The sequence below is a fragment of the Mytilus edulis genome, chromosome 5 (genome assembly GCF_963676685.1).
Source record: "Mytilus edulis chromosome 5, xbMytEdul2.2, whole genome shotgun sequence".
In the NCBI taxonomy this organism is placed as follows: Eukaryota; Metazoa; Mollusca; class Bivalvia; order Mytilida; family Mytilidae; genus Mytilus; species Mytilus edulis.
Genome location: NC_092348.1, coordinates 93272720 through 93294253, shown reverse-complemented (window position 1 = coordinate 93294253; position 21534 = coordinate 93272720). Strand labels below are relative to the sequence as shown.

The following is a 21534-nucleotide window of genomic DNA, read 5'->3' as shown; positions in this document are numbered from 1 at the left end:
GCTTACAGTTCAAAGAACTGCATAAATTATTGTATGCTAAGTCAAGTTAATGAAATTAACAAGTTTTGCTTTTGTTTGACATATCTGATATGTATTAGCTTACTATGTGGCTTATCCCTAAATGACCTTGTGACACACTTTTAAAGGTCAAGATATTCTGGCTAGACAGACAATGCTATGCAAATGAGACAAATATAAATACATGTTCATAGTTTATGGAGGGTAGACATTTCTTTTTTTTTTTTGTATTAACTGTCCTTCCTTAATGACATGGAAGAAGCATTTATAGTATTTTTCCTTTAGTTGAGAACATTTAAAATCAATCAGTAAGATGAAAGGCAACCCACCTGTCCTACCTGTATCAAATTATGTGGTCTAGTCAAATTTACCTGTGTCCGAAAATCAGATCAATAAAAGATCATGGTCAAACCACAGAACCTTAATATAAATATAATCCATGAGGACGCCTACACAATGTGCAGTTACATAACCCAGGAGGAAACACAAAGTACTATTTTCCTGTTGGTGTAGAATGTGTGTCTCATTTTACTTCTATTATCCATAATATTCATCATACACACATAAATGATTAACTACTTTTAAATATATAAATATGATTTTATCATGAATGATTAATGTCTGACTGACAGATGTCTTCTCTTTACTAGATGTAATCTGTAATGGAAACCAGGTACAACTGGCAGACAGGGAGGAAAGGGAACCTGTTCCAGATGGAAATTGTTCCATGTTCAACTGAGACCAATTTTAAGGTCAATAAACTGTTTTCATCATGTGAGTTGGGGATCCTCATAATAAGCTGACAACATAGAAAACTAAAAGCTGAGCAACATGAACCCCACAACAAACTGGTGTTGATGTCAGGTGCCTTGGAAGGGTAAGCAGATCCTAATCCACATGTGGCACCCATTATGTTGCTCATATTAGTACAAACTGGGTAATAAATCTAAATCGAGAGGTAACATTTGGGGAACAGGGGACAGGATTGTAGTTAAGACATGTTGAAAATATATCCACTATCATCTGTGAACAGTCAAATTTGTAAAATTTACGAAGGGATGATTTCAACTTCACAACTTGGAAGCTACCCCTTTGCTTGTAGCTGTAAATCTCATTTATTGCTGATAAACTACTAATTTGGTCAAGCTGAAGAATCTGATTACTGGTATATAATTTCTTCTTAAAGTACAGAAACAATTCATTTTGTTACTTTGTAGATGGAAACTCTGTACAAAAGTGGTATAATCATTCCTGGACCTATCATATCTATGACTACTCTTATGTCCCCCCAACCTTAGGCCTTATCAAGTTATCATTGTAACTTTACAACTGCTATATATGATTTGAAAGCTTAGGATTCAATAAAGTAGGAACTACTTTCATCATTTCATCAAGCTACATTTTTGCTTTTGTTTTAGATTAAGGTTGGTTTTAAGTTTCATCGTCATTACGACATGTTATATTTTATTTTTATCTACCATTTAGTGTCAAAATTAGAAAATATCTATTCTTAAAGTTATTCCAACAAACAAATATGGGATAACCCATTCCCAGCCTCTTCGAATAGCTATACTAACATACTGACAAAGCATTTACACAAACAATGGGTGCAGTTATTGACCAGAAATTCTGTTTTAGACTGACATTATGTAATGAACAGCCCGAAACAACACATTATTACATAACAGCAAATTATGTATGATTTCCGTGGTAATTTGAGGTAAATTAAAGAAGACTGTCATTGGTTAACTTATCCTTAGATCTGTTCAAGTCTAAACCAGATAAAAGACATGAAAACTGGTCTAGTATAGTCCAAACCATCGAAACCTAATATTCAAAACCTCATTTTATTTTTATCAGATTCTGTTCAGATATTGTTGGGACTCCAATGTATTCTAGGAGTTTTAGATTGGAAATGTGGCTTCCCCTTGTAAAGTCAAACATAAACATTGTTTTGCTATTTATCTCTCACTCTCAAATTCCCAACTTTGTTTGTTCAGAATCAAGTAATTTAGTCAAATGGGAAAGAGGGGCAAAAGATACCCGAGGGACATTCCTCATAGATCTAAAAGAAACTGACAACGCCATGGCTAAAAATGAAAAGACAAACAGACAAATAATAGTACAGAAGACACACCATAGAAAACTAAGACTAAGCAACCCAGTTGCTGCAGCAAGGTAAGCAGATCCTGCTCCACATGGAAGTCGTCAAAGACTCGTATGTTAGTTATAATTTGATAATAAGATACCAAGTCAGACTCAAGCAAATTGAACTGTGTGTACCATCTAAATGATTTCTAGGTATTGAAATGACTTACTGTCAGTATGGATTCATTTATTTTCAAAGTCATAATTTTTGTTGATATTTGATTCCATGGACTGGTCTTAACAATTTCTGTAAACAAAACTTATGAAAAATTTGTAATGTGTTGAATGTTTGAATATGTGGTTCACTTGTATCCACAGTAATTGGTTTCAAACAAATGATAATGAAATCACAGTACATAGATAGCAAACCAAGTCCAAATACCAGTCTGTGCTGACAACACCAGTTCAAAAGCTTGTTTGAAAAATTGAACAAACGACTATTATATCTGATATTCTACATGTTTAAATTTTTTTTAAAAGCTACAATACAAATGTCCCATTATTAAACAGCTAATAAATTAAAAAGAAAATTGTGCCCTTGGGCTACACAGTTAGCACGTCATCAGATATGTTTTGATGGATTGTGTGTTATTCAAGAATTATATGTTAACAAGTCTCACCTTTATAAAAAAGCATAAGATAGGTGCATATCAGTGTATAACTATGGCATATATATATGTATATACAGTCCAACCTGCTTTAAAGTTAACTCTATTAAGTTTTTTTGCAGGTTATAATTCAAGTCCTGTTGTAGTATTTTGCACCTCAATTTCAAAGTTAGCACACTTGTCATAATCCAGACAGTTTTCATAATTTTTCTTTGGTCCCAAGGCTGATCTCTATGTAGAGAAATGACTGTACAAAAGAAGAATGATTGCAATTATCCAATAAAGGAAAACCAGTATTTACACAATAAAAGGTCACCATATGGTCATAACCAACAATCGCCAGTAATAAGAACTGCTATTCATGGTCAGCATACTCAGGACTGTGGTAAGTAGGACTGATATTCATTGTCAGCAAACTCAGGACTGTGGTAAATAGGATTGATATTCATTGTTAGCATACTCAGGACTGTGGTAGATAGGACTGATATTCATTGTCAGCATACTCAGGACTGTGGTAAATAGGATTGATATTCATTGTCAGCATACTCAGGACTGTGGTAGATAGGACTGATATTCATTGTCAGCATACTCAGGACTGTGGTAGATAGGACTGATATTCATTGTCAGCATACTCAGGACTGTGGTAAATAGGACTGATATTCATTGTCAGCATACTCAGGACTGTGGTAAATAGGATTGATATTCATTGTCAGCATACTCAGGACTGTGGTAGATAGGACTGATATTCATTGTCAGCATACTCAGGACTGTGGTAAGTAGGGCTGATATTCATTGTCAGCATACTCAGGACTGTGGTAAATAGGATTGATATTCATTGTCAGCATACTCAGGACTGTGGTAAGTAGGGCTGATATTCATTGTCAGCATACTCAGGACTGTGGTAGATAGGACTGATATTCATTGTCAGCATACTCAGGACTGTGGTAAGTAGGGCTGATATTCATTGTCAGCATACTCAGAACTGTGGTAAGTAGGACTGATATTCATTGTCAGCATACTCAGGATTGTGGTAGATAGGTCTGATATTCATTGTCAGCATACTCAGGACTGTGGTAAGTAGGGCTGATATTCATTGTCAGCATACTCAGAACTGTGGTAGATAGGACTGATATTCATTGTCAGCATACTCAGGACTGTGGTAAATAGGCAAATTCTAAAGAGACATGTTAGGGTCTAACTTTAGTCAAAACAAATATAAAGATAAATGTAAATGGCGACCATCTGACAACACAATAACCTACAGTATGTTACCAATGTCTGAAGATTCATGTAAATGGCAACCATCTGACAACACAATAACCTACAGTATGTAACTAATGTCCAATATCTGGGGTAACAGCAAAAGACAGGAACCAGTTGTATAAATCAACAGATTGGACCTTAAGAAATGGATTGATTGATTGTTGGTTGTTTCACATCATGATTAAATGGAGAAGACATATGCAATCTGTATTGTTGATAAAATAGCAAGAAATGACAGAAAACATGAAACATGCACTAACTGAAATCTAGTTCAGCTGATAAATAGATCACTTTTTTCTCAACTAGGATATACATTTGTGTAAATTAAATGTCTGAATGAAAAATCATCACTGTAACATTTAAAAAATTTAAAACATGTCCTTTTTGCACTGCTCATATATAACTTTTGGTGGGCAGATGAACCACACAAGTGGAAAATGAAATGTACTTTTCTGTTTGTTAACTTTTCAATAAGTAATCAGACTTATTCATTTATATATGTTTTATTTTCATAAAATTAAACCAAATTTACTGGTCTGATTCTTTAATCTATTACGTTCTTCCCATATTTAGATTGTATAAATGTCTCCAATGATAAGGGATGGATATAGCAGTTCAATGAACTATAATGCAAATAAATGATGCATGTCTGCTAAGGTGTTAAATTTTCAAACCTTTCCTAAATGAGATCTCCATGGGAGTTTTACCACAACCTTTTTATACTTGTTTCTGTATAAGAGTTTGTGTACGTGTAATGATATAGACTGAGAGACTTAATTCCTATTTAGACCACAAAAACCTCAAGGTCAAAGTCAAATTTCACGAACAGACATTTAATGACTAATATGTCTGAAAAATTTCTTCATTTCTCAAAACAACTGTTTCACATGAATTTAAGAAACCACAATTGAAAGGAAGTTAGCTACATCCATGATGGCCGGTACACTAGGCAGAGAAAGTAGGATTCTCTCTAGGGGGTGCCACAGAACTTTGGCAATAAGACTGGCAATCCAGTCAGTCAAGCAGGGTATGAACTAATTGATACACTAGTTAGTCACTGTGGTCTCTTATGGACTTTACTTCATAATTCCTTTTCAAATTCTGACAAGTTAGAAGGTCCTGTGATTTGGGGATAATATTTAACAAATGAGCTGTGCTGGATAGAAATTGACCTTATGCAAGTGAATAAGAATTTGAAAGTCCTTTCATTTGGGGTTAATATTCAACAAATATTGATCAATATTTCAGTGAGATTTTTTTTTTAATATAACAACCTCGAGACACACTACAAACTGAATGGGCCACTAAACGCCGTAAGAACATAGATTTAGAGAGAGTACACACACTATGAACTGAATGGGACACTAAACTCCGTAAGAACCTGTATTTAGAGAGAGTACGGTAATGACCTACATAACTGGTTCTATATTTATACTATTCTTTACAATTGGAGATTTTTATCTACAAAATCTTATAAACTACTTTGACAAGAAGACAATCTTTATTTAAATACACTGTAGACTGCTCAAGGTCATATTGGTTGAATAAATCGTCTCATGAATAAAAATTCAAAGACAATTTCCTACTGTGTAGATTGATTAAAATAAATATCTTGTCATTCAGCATCAAATTAATCTTCGATTACATCAAGAAAAGTCTTTTTTAGACAGCTTAAAACAGTAGCAAATTATACTGATAATTACTAGAAGAAGGACCCCAGCAAAGGTAATTTTGGAGTATTGCATACAATGCTAAAACAGAAGTAGCTATTATCTGGAATCTAGTTCAAACACATGTGAGCAACATTCTTGTTTAATGGAAGGTGATAAAACAATTTGCATCATTATGTTTTTTTTATGGCACATCAAAAATCCAAATGTAAAAAACAGAATTCAATAGCGAATTACATGAGGTCGGTGACCTTACACATTGATATTTTTATTCAGTATAACAATTGTGATCAACATGTAGGCCTCACACAAAGATATGCATCCATTATTGCTTCAGGTGACATTAATGTAAATGTGTAGTTTTGTTTGAAAGGTGAATTAAATAAGGTGACTGTAATACAGGAGTAAAAAAAATCTTTCTAATGGCAATGTTGATATCAGTCTTTTCCTCAACTTGTGGTTTTGTGGGAAAAAAGTATATGCTTTTGATTTAATGATGTACATCCTTCAAAGTTAAGCTGGTATTTACTTATCTCCTATTGATGTGTTTGAGCCTTGACTTTCCATTAGAATATTCCTTGTAGTTCCGTATTTTTGTTGTTTGACTTTTTCCTTATGAACAATTTTATGAAGTCCTGAATCCTTTCATCCAAGCATTAATAAAGTGACTGAAACTACAAGATGAGGCTTATAGAAGAAATGGTACCCATGTTACACTGCAGCAGATGTGTATCGCGACAAGTAATGTCTCTTTAGTGATGCTTTAAGGATCAATCATTCCAAAAAAACTAAACCTAATACAAACGTTGATAAAGCCATGAACCAACATTAAAGCCAAACTCAGACAAAGAATCCAGCCATAAATAAAGGATCTTCTTCACTCATCCTCAACTCATCAAAAAAATATTGATCAGCTCTGTAATGTATATTTGGATTATAATTAACATGTAACAGACTTGCATCTTGCAACTTCACCAGATATTTTCAATAAAAAGCATTTTTTGGATTTCTTTTGGATGCCTAAGTTAGTATGACTCACAAACAATCCGAAGTGATATTTTCCTAAAGTCTACAATAGGAGCCATTAATGGTATATACAACACATGTCTTTTTGAAGTGATACGAATCAAAAAACCAAAATTGATATAATTACAGGAAAAATTCATCAGACATGGGACATTTTTGTTAGCACTTATCTACGCTTTGGTAACAGTAGAAGAATCAATAGTTGGTATAAGCATGACTGGTTGTCTTTTTAGCGATCTCTGATACAAGCATACATAGCCAGACTGGAGGATGATTACCATCAGACAATTGCCATTATTATTTTCCACAAAAAGACATTACCAGTATGACTGATGAAGATCAAAAGAAGCACTTGGCCAAGCCTAAAAGAGGATTACTAAACCATTCCCAAGGCTTATTGTATTTGTCTGCAGTCCACAAATTAACTTCAAGTCTCTATAGCTCCATATTAAATTTGTCTGCTTTTTGTGATGACACAGATAAAAAAATTAACTATGTTGGCATCATGCAAACAAAGATTTCTGGATAGCAAATTAATTCTGTATTTGCCTACTAATGGAATTAAACATCCCCGCAAAAAATACAGGTTTTTCCAAGTAAATGCATCAACAATAAATAAAAATCTATGTTCCAAGAGAACAGTTAAAACAACTGTAAGATAATCAACTAGTCATTATAACTCAAGTACAAGTTATTGATGTTTTAATTTTATTTCTAAACACTTTCATTAAACTGAAATCAACCATGCTCAAAACATCAATTAAAGGTCTCATTTAATTGTTGCAGAGAAGTTTTGTTACATCAGCATTTATTTCTATTCATCATCATTGACAAAAGTTATTTGAAGGCGGTTAGGTTTGAAGCAGTAATGTTGTACTAAATGAACAAAAACAACTGAAAACAGTAACGCTAGGGTTCTTTCAAATTGTTGCTTGAAATTATCTTGTTTTAATAATTATGATTTGTCATAGATCCAACCTTTGTAAGAGATCAAAGAATTGGGATCTGCTTTAATTTTTTCATAGAATAAAGTATTCCCATTATACAATGAATGCATGGAAAACTAAACAGAAACAGATGCAGATCCATAATTTTGGAAATAAGGGGGGAGAGCTGATTGCCACAAACTAGGCAACATTAGATATAGGAATTGTTAAAGGTCTATGCATTGTACAAATATTTAGCTGGAAAAGGGGTCCACTCTAAATCCGCCTTTAAGAAATAATGTTTCTTGACAAATCTTATTCTTCCTCTTTTATACTTTGTGTGTGCTACTTGATGTTAGGCCAACTAACAAACAATCTATCTAGTATAGTATTGAACTAACACGAATCTGCATTGAAGATTGTAAGTCCAATTGTGCTGTCTGAAACTTTTATATCGAAAAGTTTTTCAAGTTGTAGATCAAATATGTGTCACTGGGTGTCCTGTTTCGTTAAGGATTTCATAATTCAGTCTTGTTGCTCATTGTTGAAGCACGATTTTGTCAAAACTTTTTTATCTGTTTGTTTCAATATCTATGACTTTTCATAAGAAATCTCATTAGAAGATGAAAAAGTCTCAGTTTTATACATCTCCACATTTTTTCTTAGTTCCTAGATTACACCTATTTCTAACATTTATCAATCTATATATTCCCAACACAAACATTAGGTTCAGATAGTTTTAAATCAATATATGCAGGGTGTATATCAAACAATCCACATTCCAGCAGACAGGAATTTCATCCTTTGACTTTTAATGATCACAGACATCTTTACATCAATACAACACTGAAGAAAACACAAGCTTTGATTTTTTTTAATGCAATTTAGTGAATGCAGCTGACATGATATTCATAGACCAATAATATTTCTGACTAAGCAGTTTCAAAATGATTTGTAACTTCTATACTGAAAAGATTTAAAAAAAAAATCATGTTTATGAAAATACGTGTACAAAGCAATGATATAGAGATAAATATATTAACATGGAGAAATAATACCATGCCTTTTCTATAATGATGTTAATATACTTAAACTTTATTGAACATCAGTATTGATAATGGAAATACAAAAAAATTGTTCTGTAAAGAAAGTTTTAGGTTTTCCCCACCGGATCAACTGTTACACATAAAGCACTTTTATTTTTAAGTTTTCTTTGTTTTTTACATGAAGTTCATTGTAATAGGGCCTAAAACTGCATCCTTGATGGAGCTACATATACGATAACAAGACCCTTTATTACACGTATCACTCAAAATGTTGGCTTGCAGGTGCCCCCTTTTTCTCAAAACTCCTGAATGATTAGACTGCACCTGTTAGGTATCGGAGACTTGTTTAAATGCACATCTTGTGGAAACGGTCATGATATTGGTCTTGTTTTAGCAGACATTCTCTAGACCATAGGGGATGATTTGATCAAGGTTAATTTTGTAATATTCCAGGTTAAGTAAGTGAAACAGACAGTAGTACAGCAAGTAAATCTATATTTATAAATATCTAAGCAGTGGGCATATGGCAGAGGTAATTAATTCACAGGTGCACATCTATACTGCCAGATTACACATGTTGCTATGCCAATCAACATTTTTTATAAATTTTGTAAATTTTCATTTTTTTGTTGATCAGTTTCAAATTAGTGTGTAAAACTTCCTTTTATAGAATTTCATGCATTTGATCTATCAAGTATTGAACCAATGATCTTCTGTACTTGAGGCTAAGCACCCTTCCACAAGACAACATAGTAGGTTTTATAACATGGAACATGTACTTGTACAGCTTTAGAAAGGTTAAACTACTAGTGTTCTCCCTAGGCCTTTACAGGACCACAGGCCTGCATTGTATAATTTTTAGCCTGGTGCTATCAGTCTTACAGTGATGTTTACTTTTTGCCAGTTGTGCTAAAATTTTCAGTAAAAAAACATTAATCGGTACTGTTTTATAGGACTTGATAAAATTTTCCGTGTCGAGTTACTCCCACTCTGGAGCAGATAACTATGCAATACTAAAACATTGTAATTTGGTTGATGGCAATTTATCACCCATCTAATTGTCCGTCTCTTAAATCCATAGAAGGATCAAAGACTTCTTAATATCTTCTTACAGAATATCAAAATATTGTTTAATGTGGGATGCAATAAATTAGCAAATAGGAAATTTTAAAGATACACAGGTTGTCATGATTTGGTGCCAATATTTGAAATTGAATTATTTTCAAGATCTGGGTAAAAAGGTACCATTTTTTTAAATTTGATGAAAATATCCTAAGTGTGGAAAAAATAAGAAAAATTCTCCAAATATTTCCATTAAAGAAGTTGCACATCTTCTATTGTGTGTGCAATCTTTCTGCACAGTTTCAGGTATAAGGTTTATGAAAACTACAATAGATTATCACACAAAGTAGGTACATATAAATTTCACCACCCGCCCACCATACTTTTAATTATATCCTGGTTTTGGTCTCTATTCAACCAGTGCCAAAACTATGTAACAGGATTTAGATATTGCTTTATAGTCAAGTAGCCTTTCTGTACTTGAGAGTCATTTAAGATAATACTAAATCAAATAAAATGACGTTGCAAATTTTTCTCTGATCAAACAGAATACATAAAGGTATTCATACTGCGCAAAATACTGGAGATGCTTTAATTCTATACAGTATTCTTCTTTTTTGCTGGTTCTCAATGCTCTATAATAAGACATGAATATTAAAATGCACTTAAAATTGTAAATTATAACATAGGGGATTAATCTTTTATGACCCTTTGATTTATTGATGCATCACTTACTAAAAGTTGGCTGAATGATTCTAGTTCCTTTATGATTAACTGTCTTCAATAGAGTTAAAGTACACATTCTTTCAATTAAAACATGAGAAAATAGATTTCTATCAGATGCAAATTGGGGGAAAAAAAGGGGGGGTACATTTCAATTGTTTTTTTGAAAAATCCTGCCAAATAGATCTTCGAATTTGCCATTGCATTGGTTAACCTCAAGATAATTTTTAAAATCAAAGACAGTCAATAGTTGAAACACAGAGAAAATACATTTGTTTTTATCTATGGATTTTATCATACAATTTTCACTATTTTGTGAACAATTAGCAGCATATTATGTTTGTTGAAGATAAGCTATCTCCACATAAATACTACCTGTAGATAAACAAAATTTGACATATTATGTTACAGATGACAGAAGTGTCCTTGAGAAATTATAATCCAATAACCAGATTTATATGATAATAATGTGTTCTCACATTGCCTATTAAATAATTTGACACAAGGTGGCAGCAATCAAAAAGTAAACAGTCAGATAACAACAGATTGGAACAAAATGGTTGGGGCAGGGAAGTTATTACCATAAAAAAAAAACAATCCTTCTGAATACCCTTTTTCAATGGAACTTTGCTTGGCTTGCCTTTTTTTCTACATTAGGCTCAGTGGAGTCCAGATTAAACAGGATAACAGGTAAACCACTATCTCCCCCCTCTCCCTCCCCAAGCCCCAAACACACATAACTTTTGTACATAGGGATGAGATTTATTGTAACTTGATAAAAAGATTTCAATGTAACCTACAGACCCCCCTTTTAGTACATGTAGTCCGATTTATCAAAACATGATAAGGTTTGCAGATAACCCACAGAAGATGCAGATCCAGGATTTTTGAAAAGAGGGGGTGGGTGGATAACGTCTAGTTAATTTAAATTAAGTTCACAAATGTTTAAAATTGGACAAATTATCAAATCAATGTTCTATATGACAATGATCAAAATTTAACTACAGTTTTACTTTGTTGTTTTCCTTGATTCAATTTGTCAGCAAATTGTGTTTCTTATATTTATTAGTTCTTTTGACATTCTAAATGCACATATTTCACTCAGACAAAAACTTTAACAATGCTTTTAAAAATAAACAATGATTAAATTATACAAACCAATTTATTGTAGCTAAATGATTATCTTCCCCTATTAAATATAAAACTCAATATTTTGAATCAAAGTAACTTTTTGTTCAGGTTTGTGACTAAAAAATTAATGACTTACTTATTTGTCTGTCACTAACTAGTAATAATTTCACAATACTCAGGTTATCTTTACATAGGGTTCATGCCTTTACCACCGAGAATAGAATTTCCATGTCCACTTAGAATATGCAGTCATTCTCTATAAATTTTTAATCACCCCTATTGTTTGATTGGAACCTTTTTGCACTGTCTATCAATAGTTTAAAGTCTGTAATCCAACTTGAAAAACAAGTGTAACAAAATACTATCAATTTTAAGAGTTTTTGAGTGACTCTTCACACATAGATACACACATTCAAATATCAATTTTTAATTGTTCCATGTAAAAATAAAATTCAACTATCCATTTGTTTTATAATTCTAGTACCCCAAAATAAGCTCCAACTATCCATTTGTTTTATAATTCTAGTACACCAAAATAAACTCCAACTATCCATTTGTTTTATAATTCTAGTACACCAAGACAAACTTTAACTATCCATTTGTTTTACCATTCTTGTACACCAAGACAAACTTGAACTATTCATTTGTTTTATAATTCTAATACACCAAGATGAAAATCAAATATAATTCTAGTACACCTAGATAAACTTCAACTATCCATTTGTTTTATAATTCTCGTACACCAAGATAAACTTCGACTATCCATTTGTTTTATAATTCTAGTACACCAAGACAAACTAACTATTCATTTGTTTTATAATTCTAGTACACCAAGATGAAAATCAAATATAATTCTAGTACACCTAGATAAACTTCAACTATCCATTTGTTTTATAATTCTAGTACACCAAGATAAACTTCGACTATCCATTTGTTTTATAATTCTAGTAAACCAAGATAAACTTCAACTATCCATTTGTTTTATAATTCTAGTACACCTAGATAAACTTCAACTATCCATTTGTTTTATAATTCTAGTACACCAAGATAAACTTCGACTATCCATTTGTTTTATAATTCTAGTAAACCAAGATAAACTTCAACTATCCATTTGTTTTATAATTCTAGTACACCTAGATAAACTTCAACTATTTATCAACTATCCATTTGTTTAATAATTTTAATACACCAAGACAACATTTAACTATAATTCTGGTACACAGGTTCTAAGCTACCCCATCAAAGGGAAAATTAATCACATGTTTCAACTTCCTTAAACTATATTGCTCTCCTTAAAAAAAATTGATTAAAGTATCCATATCCCTTCTTATAGATATAGTATTACAGATATTTCCACATGTAAATTTTTCCTGAAATAATTCCTCACAGTTACCCACATTTATTTTTGATTTAAAAAAATAATATTTCCAAGGCCTTGCGTATTCTTGGTTGCTTCAAGTTTAACTTCCTTTAAATTCCAAACACTGTTAATTTATTTCCCAAAATAAACCTTCCCGTCAATTCTGTAGTCTAGAGGGTGCAACTATCATTTAATACAATGTAAAGGTTGTCTGTGACACTTACAGACAGTCATATCATTTCTAATCAACAGAAAACAAACAATTTCTAGTATCTTACCTATGACCTTCTGGTGATTAAATTGTGGACTAAAAACCTTTTGTCAAAATTTATCAATTTAGAACAGACTGAATGTGTGTATAATTATGTAAGATGTCTGTGTTAGCCTTCATGTCTTTTCTGTGCTAGATCTGACAGCTGTTTCTCTTAGATAAACCAATCATATCCATACAACAATTATCAACTTTTAATTTTCATGTTATTGGTATTTTTTGACAATCATCAGGACTTGTCCACCTAAATGATACATTTAACATGTCTAGACGGAGTAATTTTATACCAGTATTTTTTTTAGACTTCCTGGCTAATTTTTTATTGGACCTATATTATTACCTCATATGGAATTAATTCAGAATTTCATACTAGTTTCCATGATAGTTTGGAATAAATCTGTTTTTCTACACTGCTGATGAAAATGACTTGACACAATTATGCTGTAGGATGCTGAATGGGTAAAACCCAGCTTTGGTACACCTAACACATCAGACATTATAAAGTGTTGTCAAACAGATGTATGTCTAGATACACACCTGTGCTATTTTACCTGACAAGTTATATTTTGTTTAAATCACCTGTAGGTAATGATATAAGTTAAACAGTCATTATTTTAACAAAAACATATCATGTCTTTACACAAACACATCATTTTTTTAAATTACAAATTTCTCAGACAACACACCTTTATGACTGACTTTTTTTATATGGCTAATTATCTAGACTGGTGAAATGGTTTTGACTACACAATCGATTATGCACTTTTAGACCAGAAAAATAAGTCTGATTAGTTAGTCAAATAAATTTTAGTATGTCTGACAATATTGTAAAGATGTGTTATTTCTAACAGTTATAATAACTGGGTGTTTACCCAACGCCAAGCTGAGCCAGATAAAGATTAAATGAAATTGAACTAATTTTTTTTAAAGAAGTAGAAGCAAAGAAAGTATGATTTATTGTAAATGTCTGTTAATGATTGTGGACTGTGTACATTTGTGTGTCAGTCAGTTTAACATTTATGATAGCATGCAGACAGGATCAATATATGGTTTTCCATTGATTAGGAAGTACAGGCTAGGTCAGACAACCTACTGATTTATAGAAAAATCAGTCTATAACAAGGCAGGCCAAACTTACAAGTAAGAAAACTTAAATTAGGCAGGTAAATCTAAAATGTAAGGAAACTAATTAGGCAGGTAAATCTGACATGTAAGGGAACTAATTAGGCAGGTAAATCAGACATGTAAGGGAACTTAATAGGCAGGTTAATCTTGCATGTAAGGGAACTAATTAGGCAGGTAAATCTAAAATGTAAGGGAACTAATTAGGCAGGTAAATCTAAAATATAAGGGAACTTATTAGGCAGGTAAATCTTGCATGTATAGGAACTAATTAGGCAGGTAAATCTTGCATGTAAGAGAACTAATTAGGCAGGCCATACTTACAAATAGGGAAACTTATATAAGGCAGGTAAATCTGACATGTAAGGAAACTAATTAGGCTAGTAAATCTGACATGTAAAGGAAACTAATTAGGTAGGTAAATCTGACATGTAAGTAACTTAAATTAGGCAGGTAAATTAAAATCATATATGTAAGTAAACTTATTAGGCAGGTAAATCTGATGTAAGGGAACTAATTAGGCAGTTAAATCTGACAGGTAAAGAGAACTAATAAGGCAGGTAAATCATTCGTGTAAGAGAACAAATTAGGCAGGCCAAACTTACATGTAAGGAAACTAATTAGGCAGGTAAAACTTACATGTAAGTCAACAAATTAACAGGTAAATCATGCATGAAAGGCAACTACTTAGGCAGGTAAAACATGCATGAAAGGAAACTACTTAGGCAGGTAAAACACAGATTGCAGATCCATTTAACATGTTTAATAGGAACTGATTTGGTAGACACGTCCTTAAACAGATTGCAGATCTATGTAATGGGAAATGATAAGTTGGCAAGTACTAAAAAACAGATCTATGTAATGGGAAATGATAAGTTGGCAAGTACTAAAAAACATAAGTATGAAACTGATTAGACAGAAAAAGCTTTAAAACTAAGCTTAACAGACAAGATTTAAATCAAATTTAAAGAATACAAAATAATGCAAAACAAAATATAATAAAACCTGTCATAAGAATTTAAAGAGGAAGCAGTATGCTTATATGAGATTTGTACGATTTTCTTGTACTTTTGTTTAGAAGCTATAGACTTCCAGACATATTACTGATTGAAAGGATTAGGAAATAAATTGTAAAACTTTTTCCATAATTGGCAAGGATTATCAACTAAACACCTCAAGTGCTGAAATATGGCACACCAGTTAATGGGAAGCTACAATCATACAACCAGAGACAAACATTTTGTTAAATAAGTATTACAGAAGCATATCAGGTCATTGATTTCGTCTGAGAATGGTCGCATTTTTGACTTGGCTGGATTAAATATAAAACATAAAGGCTTAGGAGCATTGACATGTGAAATTATAGTGGATGTATTAAAAATGACAAGAGATCTAGCTGCAGTGTCTGACTGTCCTATAATAGTTCTTATATGAATCATTGGATAATGAGAATAAAGTTATTACGGGAAGACTGATGAAACTATGTTACGTAATAATATATCTCAACAATTGTGTTAGTACTTTATCAGTTTGTCAGAAATGCTCTAACACATTAACAGCATTTTATAACAATTTTCCCTAAGGTTTCTAACACAAAAAAGGCAATGCACTTGGCTTTGAAATGACACCAACATTTATAAAAAGTAGAGAATCCCTTAAGACAGCTGTCAAAATATAGGTTAACACCATATCAGACAGTTTTGTATTGGCTTTGAAGAACACATTATCCTTATCTTCAGCATCAGATAAGGTTAATCCAGTAAATAAACTCATCATAGATACCAGGACTGAATTTAGAATATACACCAGACACACGTTTCATCATCAGTGACGCTCGAATCCAAAAATGTTTTGAAGGCAATAAAAAATGTTTACATCAATTATACCTCAACTTTTAAAAGTGGGGCTATACTGCAATCACCTGGTCTTTCAAAAATATTTTATTCAGACTTCTCACTGGAACTAGGGAGCAGATTTACTTCAAATGACAATGACAAACAGTAGAAAAATTAATAATACGAAAAATATAGAAAAACAGAAACTTCCTATATGGTATAGTGGAAGCATGCTTGATTCTTGTCTCAGTCTAACATTAGCATACATTAGGATACCATTCTGAAGCTAATCAATTTTAAACATGACAGACTCACTTTTGCAGATAAAAATTCCAAATGTGACAACAGCAATTCAATGTTGATTAAATGGTGAGGAAGGACTAGCTGACATTTCCATCCTAACCTTGTTATTTGACTACAATTCAATGTTTTATTACAAGATCTGTCGACTATCCAACATATTTGGAAAATTGATAATATCATTTCCATTTTGCCTATTCCACAGTAGTCAGACCCAGACAACAAATGAATAGTTTAATAACTTCTCCTATGTAATCAGACATCTTGAAGATGTATTACCTTTCAGACAAGACTGAATGATCCTTGAAATATTCATTCAATATTTATGTTCTACATTCTGACAATATGAAAAAAGCTATTGACCGCTAAGTGAACTCAGCCTTGCTTGTTATCCTTGTCCTTAAATATGCCAGCCATTACATGGGGATTAATCATAGATCTGTGTATACCTCTATAAGACATTGATACAATACAATGTGGTCATTTTATCTTTTTCACTAACCTATGTCTCTTGAGCTTAAAACACATTGAAGCAAAGGTTTTTTATTTGATTATTACTTAACATTGAAAACATCTTGTTATCATTTAGTTAAGTAAACAGAAAATTAGAATTTACATAAAATTTCCATTCAAATTGGATTACTGTGGGTTTTGAGAACTTGGTAATGGCATTTTACAGAAAAGTGAAGAAGCTTTCTTTCAACAAATGCTTGTGTAAAACCTATACTAAAACACCAAAATACCTTTTTCTTACACTGTTAGAAATCTGTCTGCAAAATGAGATCAATTATTATTTTATTTGAATAATTTTATTCTCTATTTCAAGGTGTAAGCTACATTATTTATGCAAAATTCCTGTTCTACACATGTACAAGTTTGTAAAAGAATTATTATTTGACTCCCTTGGTATAATACATGCAAGGTAATATTAACATGACATGTGTTCAGAACATGATGTTGATTTCAATGGGGATGCCTTCACTCAGACTTGCAATAAATTTGTCTAAATTAAATTGAATGATAAAAAGTACGAAAGTTCATCTCCACAAGTAAAATGATATAGATCAAATGAAAGATGCATTATACAACCAAGACAATGTCAGATAGAAATCTCATGTGCTGGCTGTAACCAGGTAAAGGGTTCTACTATTTAAATTCTTTATCAACCTAGTTATGTAATGTTTGAAATGTTGGCACTGTAATTTATTGGACTTATCAATAAACAAATTATGCAACTCAGGTAGATTCAGTTCAAATATGTAATGAGTATTCATCATTCTTTTATAATGTCTTTTTTTAGAAACTTAAAAGAGAATCTTCAATGGAAACGAAGTGATGCCACCTGCAAGAGGTATTCAGGAAATGCCACACTTGAATAAATGTTATCCAATATTAATGGAACTGAAAAATCCCAAGGTGAAGCTGTAGAAATTGATGATCAATTTAAATTAGTATATTCTATGCAAGTCTTATATAGTTACTGTCAAGGGAGAAACACAGTGCATACTGGGTATATATATATTATTCTGCAAATCACATGCTTCCTGAATCTATTCCCTAAGTAAAAATATTCACCAAAGTTCATACAAACTAATACAAGTTATGTCTTTTTCTATATACAGTTTCTCTCTTCTCTATTTATTAAAGTTTTTATAATACGCCAAAAAAAAGTAAAAATCATTTTTTAAGGGAAATGCTTCTATAATTCTAGTCAAGGGATACTTGACATTCTAAACATTTCTCTATCATTATTGGTTTTAACTCCTTCCTTTTTTTATCTTTAAGTTTGTGGCTACGTTGGTTGGCGTGCCTGATCATGACAGGGGGCACATTTTCAAAATATGGATACCCTAAGCATCATGGGGGCAAAAAGTTTATTTCAATTGGAGGAGTAGTTCCAGAAAAGAAGATTTTTGTAAAAGTATACAGAAAACAATGACAAACTCCGAATGATGGTTATAGCTCCCGTGGCCTGTTAAACAAAGCAAGCTGAAATGAGCCTTTCAACTATGTACATCTAACCCTTCCAATGTAGTAAAATGTACATTTTGCCTGGGAAATTTTCATTCATCTGAACATATGGCATAGACTATATCAGTTTTACCTTAATGTCTGGAAGGATCTTCAAATATCTAAGTTGCAATTGTTTACCAACAGAATTTTCTGACGCAAGTTAACAAGTGCATAAGAATTTGGCATTCCATATGTTGTCTGAAGTTATAAGCGGATCTTTGTTTTCGTTTTACCTGTTTATTCAGATAGAATTACACAAGCCTTTCCTTGCTAAATGTTCTCATTAAATGTTTTTTAAACTTAAACAGAAGGCTAATGCTAATAAATCGAATATTGTAAATTTTTGACGCTGGCATTCCTTTATAAAGTTTGGGGGTACTGCAAAAGGTACAATGGTTTCAAGAAACAATAGTTCTACAAACAGCGACTCTTTTTACTATAAACATGAACTTAAACCATTATATGATCTTTTAAGAAAGAGCATAAATTCACAAAATTAATTTTGTTTTATTTAAATTTCATTTTTTTACACTGATGTTGGACACTTAAAACAGCCCTTCAAGAATGCAGTTTTCAAACTGTCTAGTCAATATAGATGAGAAACATTTGTCAATTTCTGATACAATATCAATGACACAGCAAAATCGCAAGCACGCTGGGAAAAAGTCAAATTGAAAGTCATATATTTCCGCCAGAGTGTCGTGAACATGTATTTTGTACATTTTTTACACAAGTGCACTTGTCACTAACACAAACAGTGCAAACTATAACACGCATCTACATTAAATGCATTTGTTTCTAGCAATAAACTGTCAACTTTGTCTAAGTTTACAGGGTCATTAAGGGATGTTTGTATCAGACACTTCAGTGTTGAACAAACTATATGAAGTGCAGATAAAGTTGTGGTTAGACGATAGAACCTTTGATATGGATATTGTCCCTGTTACATGTATGTACAGTGGTATCGCTAACTTTAGATCACTTTAAGTAGGTGCATCCTATGCACATGTTAGTTGTGCCAATGATTTTGTATGTCTACAATAATAGGGAAATGGTAGTATGATATCCAGGGCGTTTATATCTTCAAAGAGATTAAAATTTCCAAGGTTCCTCAAGGACTCTAGCCTAAGAAGTATTATTCATGCTCAGATACTGAAATTCAGAAGATTCAGATCTTTTTGTAATGCAAAGAAACATTCAAACAGAAAAAGACATAACATTTAACATAGACTAGAATTTTACAACAAACTGATGTTCAAAACGAAAGAAATAATTACAAACATCACATTCTATCAAAATCATGGCTAACATGTATTTGTTCCTTTGAAATGAATAAAAGGAAAAGTAGTTTATATTTGAATGAGACAGTAACTCATGACAATGTCTTTAAACAACCCCATTTTACTTTGGACTAGTTTAGTACTCCATAAGACTAAAAGTTTTTACACAACACTGTTTCACTTATGCCTAGGTAATCATGTGACTAAGAGTCTTTTGACAACCCCACTTTACTTTTGACTTGTCTAATACAGACCTGAATTCATAGAGTATGGCTAGGTTACTACAGTATATACTTACGAGTAGAAGGAGAAGCACCTAGACTTTGTACATCATTTAATGACGGGGCACTTGTTGTTTTACAGACTAGGGAGTCTAAACACTTGGACTCATCACAGTAGATCTCACACTCATCTGAAGAAAAGAATAACAAATGAACGCATGTAGACAACAAAAGGAACATATTCTTAGAACAAATTCAGTTTACATATCATCATACCAGTATTATTCCAATATGTACAGGAACCTGTTGTTCAATGCTTGTAGTTTGTTGATATGGTTCATTGTTCAGTGGTTGTCGTTTGTTGATGTGGTTCATAAGTGTTCTTGTTTCTCGTTTTTTATATAGATTTATAATATTGATTTTCCTGTTTGAATGGTTTTACACTAGTCATTTTAGGGCCTGGGCCCCTTCATAGCTTGCTGTTGGGCATAAGCCAAGGCTCCTTGTTGAAGGCCTTACCTTGACTTTTAATGGTTTACTTTTTACAAATTGTGACTTGGATGGTTACTTGTCTCATTGGCATACCACATCTTATGTTCATTTTTTTACCTAAGATGTGGGTAGCTGTGTGAATAGACTAATACTGCATGATTTAATATGCCAAATTTGAAAGTTATATCAATAGTAAAAAAAAAATGTCAATCTGCTGAATTTTTAGGAGGGCATATAATGCATTGTATTTGTAGATTCTATTTGTCTCACTTTTAGACAAAACTTTCAGTCATTGTCAATCATTGGAAGAGAGCAATCCCAAATATGGAACCATATCATGTCATAATTCCGTCATACAATATCAGGTCAAACATTCATCATGTCTGGCAATGTAATATCAAAAGTCCATTGATGATTAGAAGCAAATATGGGGATGTCGTGTATGTCTAGAAGCTATTTAAGGAATAGTAGTATTAGTACTCAAAGTATGCTAGCTGTTTATTAATGGGAATATTTTGACTTGTTGCAGAGTACCCCAATAATTAGAACTCGCTTTACATCTGATCACATTTTTGTTGATTCTTACAAAGTCACAATAATAAATGCATGCACTAATTTCTGAATCACTTAAAAGTCAACAATGTGATCAAATCTTTATGCAGCAACTGGCTGGTGGGTAAATTGATTCCTGGCATTAACAAAATTTGCATCAAATCAGCCAGTACCTTTCCTAATACATATATAAGTTTTTTCATGGACACTATATTCTTTTAATTTTTTTTTCTAAATTAATTTAAACATATTTATTTATAGTGGATTGGGAAACAAGTTATGCAACTTATATTTATCCCTTTCCACTTTATGTCTCTAAATAATTAATGAAACATGGTAATTAAAAAAGCTTTCTTCATCTGACATTAAATTGACTCTTATAAAACAAATTCAGCCAGTATCAGAACATCCTAACCTGGTGAGTGTACCTAACTTAATATATAAATGTACTTTTAATTTTATTCTTT

The 21534-nt window shown here is 32.1% G+C and overlaps 1 protein-coding gene across 1 annotated transcript in view; it reads right to left on the bottom strand.

Annotated features, from left to right (window-relative positions):
* LOC139525568 (uncharacterized) overlaps positions 1 to 21534 on the bottom strand; it is an 83376-nt gene that overhangs the window by 17602 nt on the left and 44240 nt on the right. Inside the window, exon 4 of the mRNA XM_071321022.1 lies at positions 20101 to 20214. Coding sequence (XP_071177123.1) covers positions 20101 to 20214 — 114 coding nt within the window. The remainder of the gene's footprint in view (positions 1 to 20100; positions 20215 to 21534) is intronic.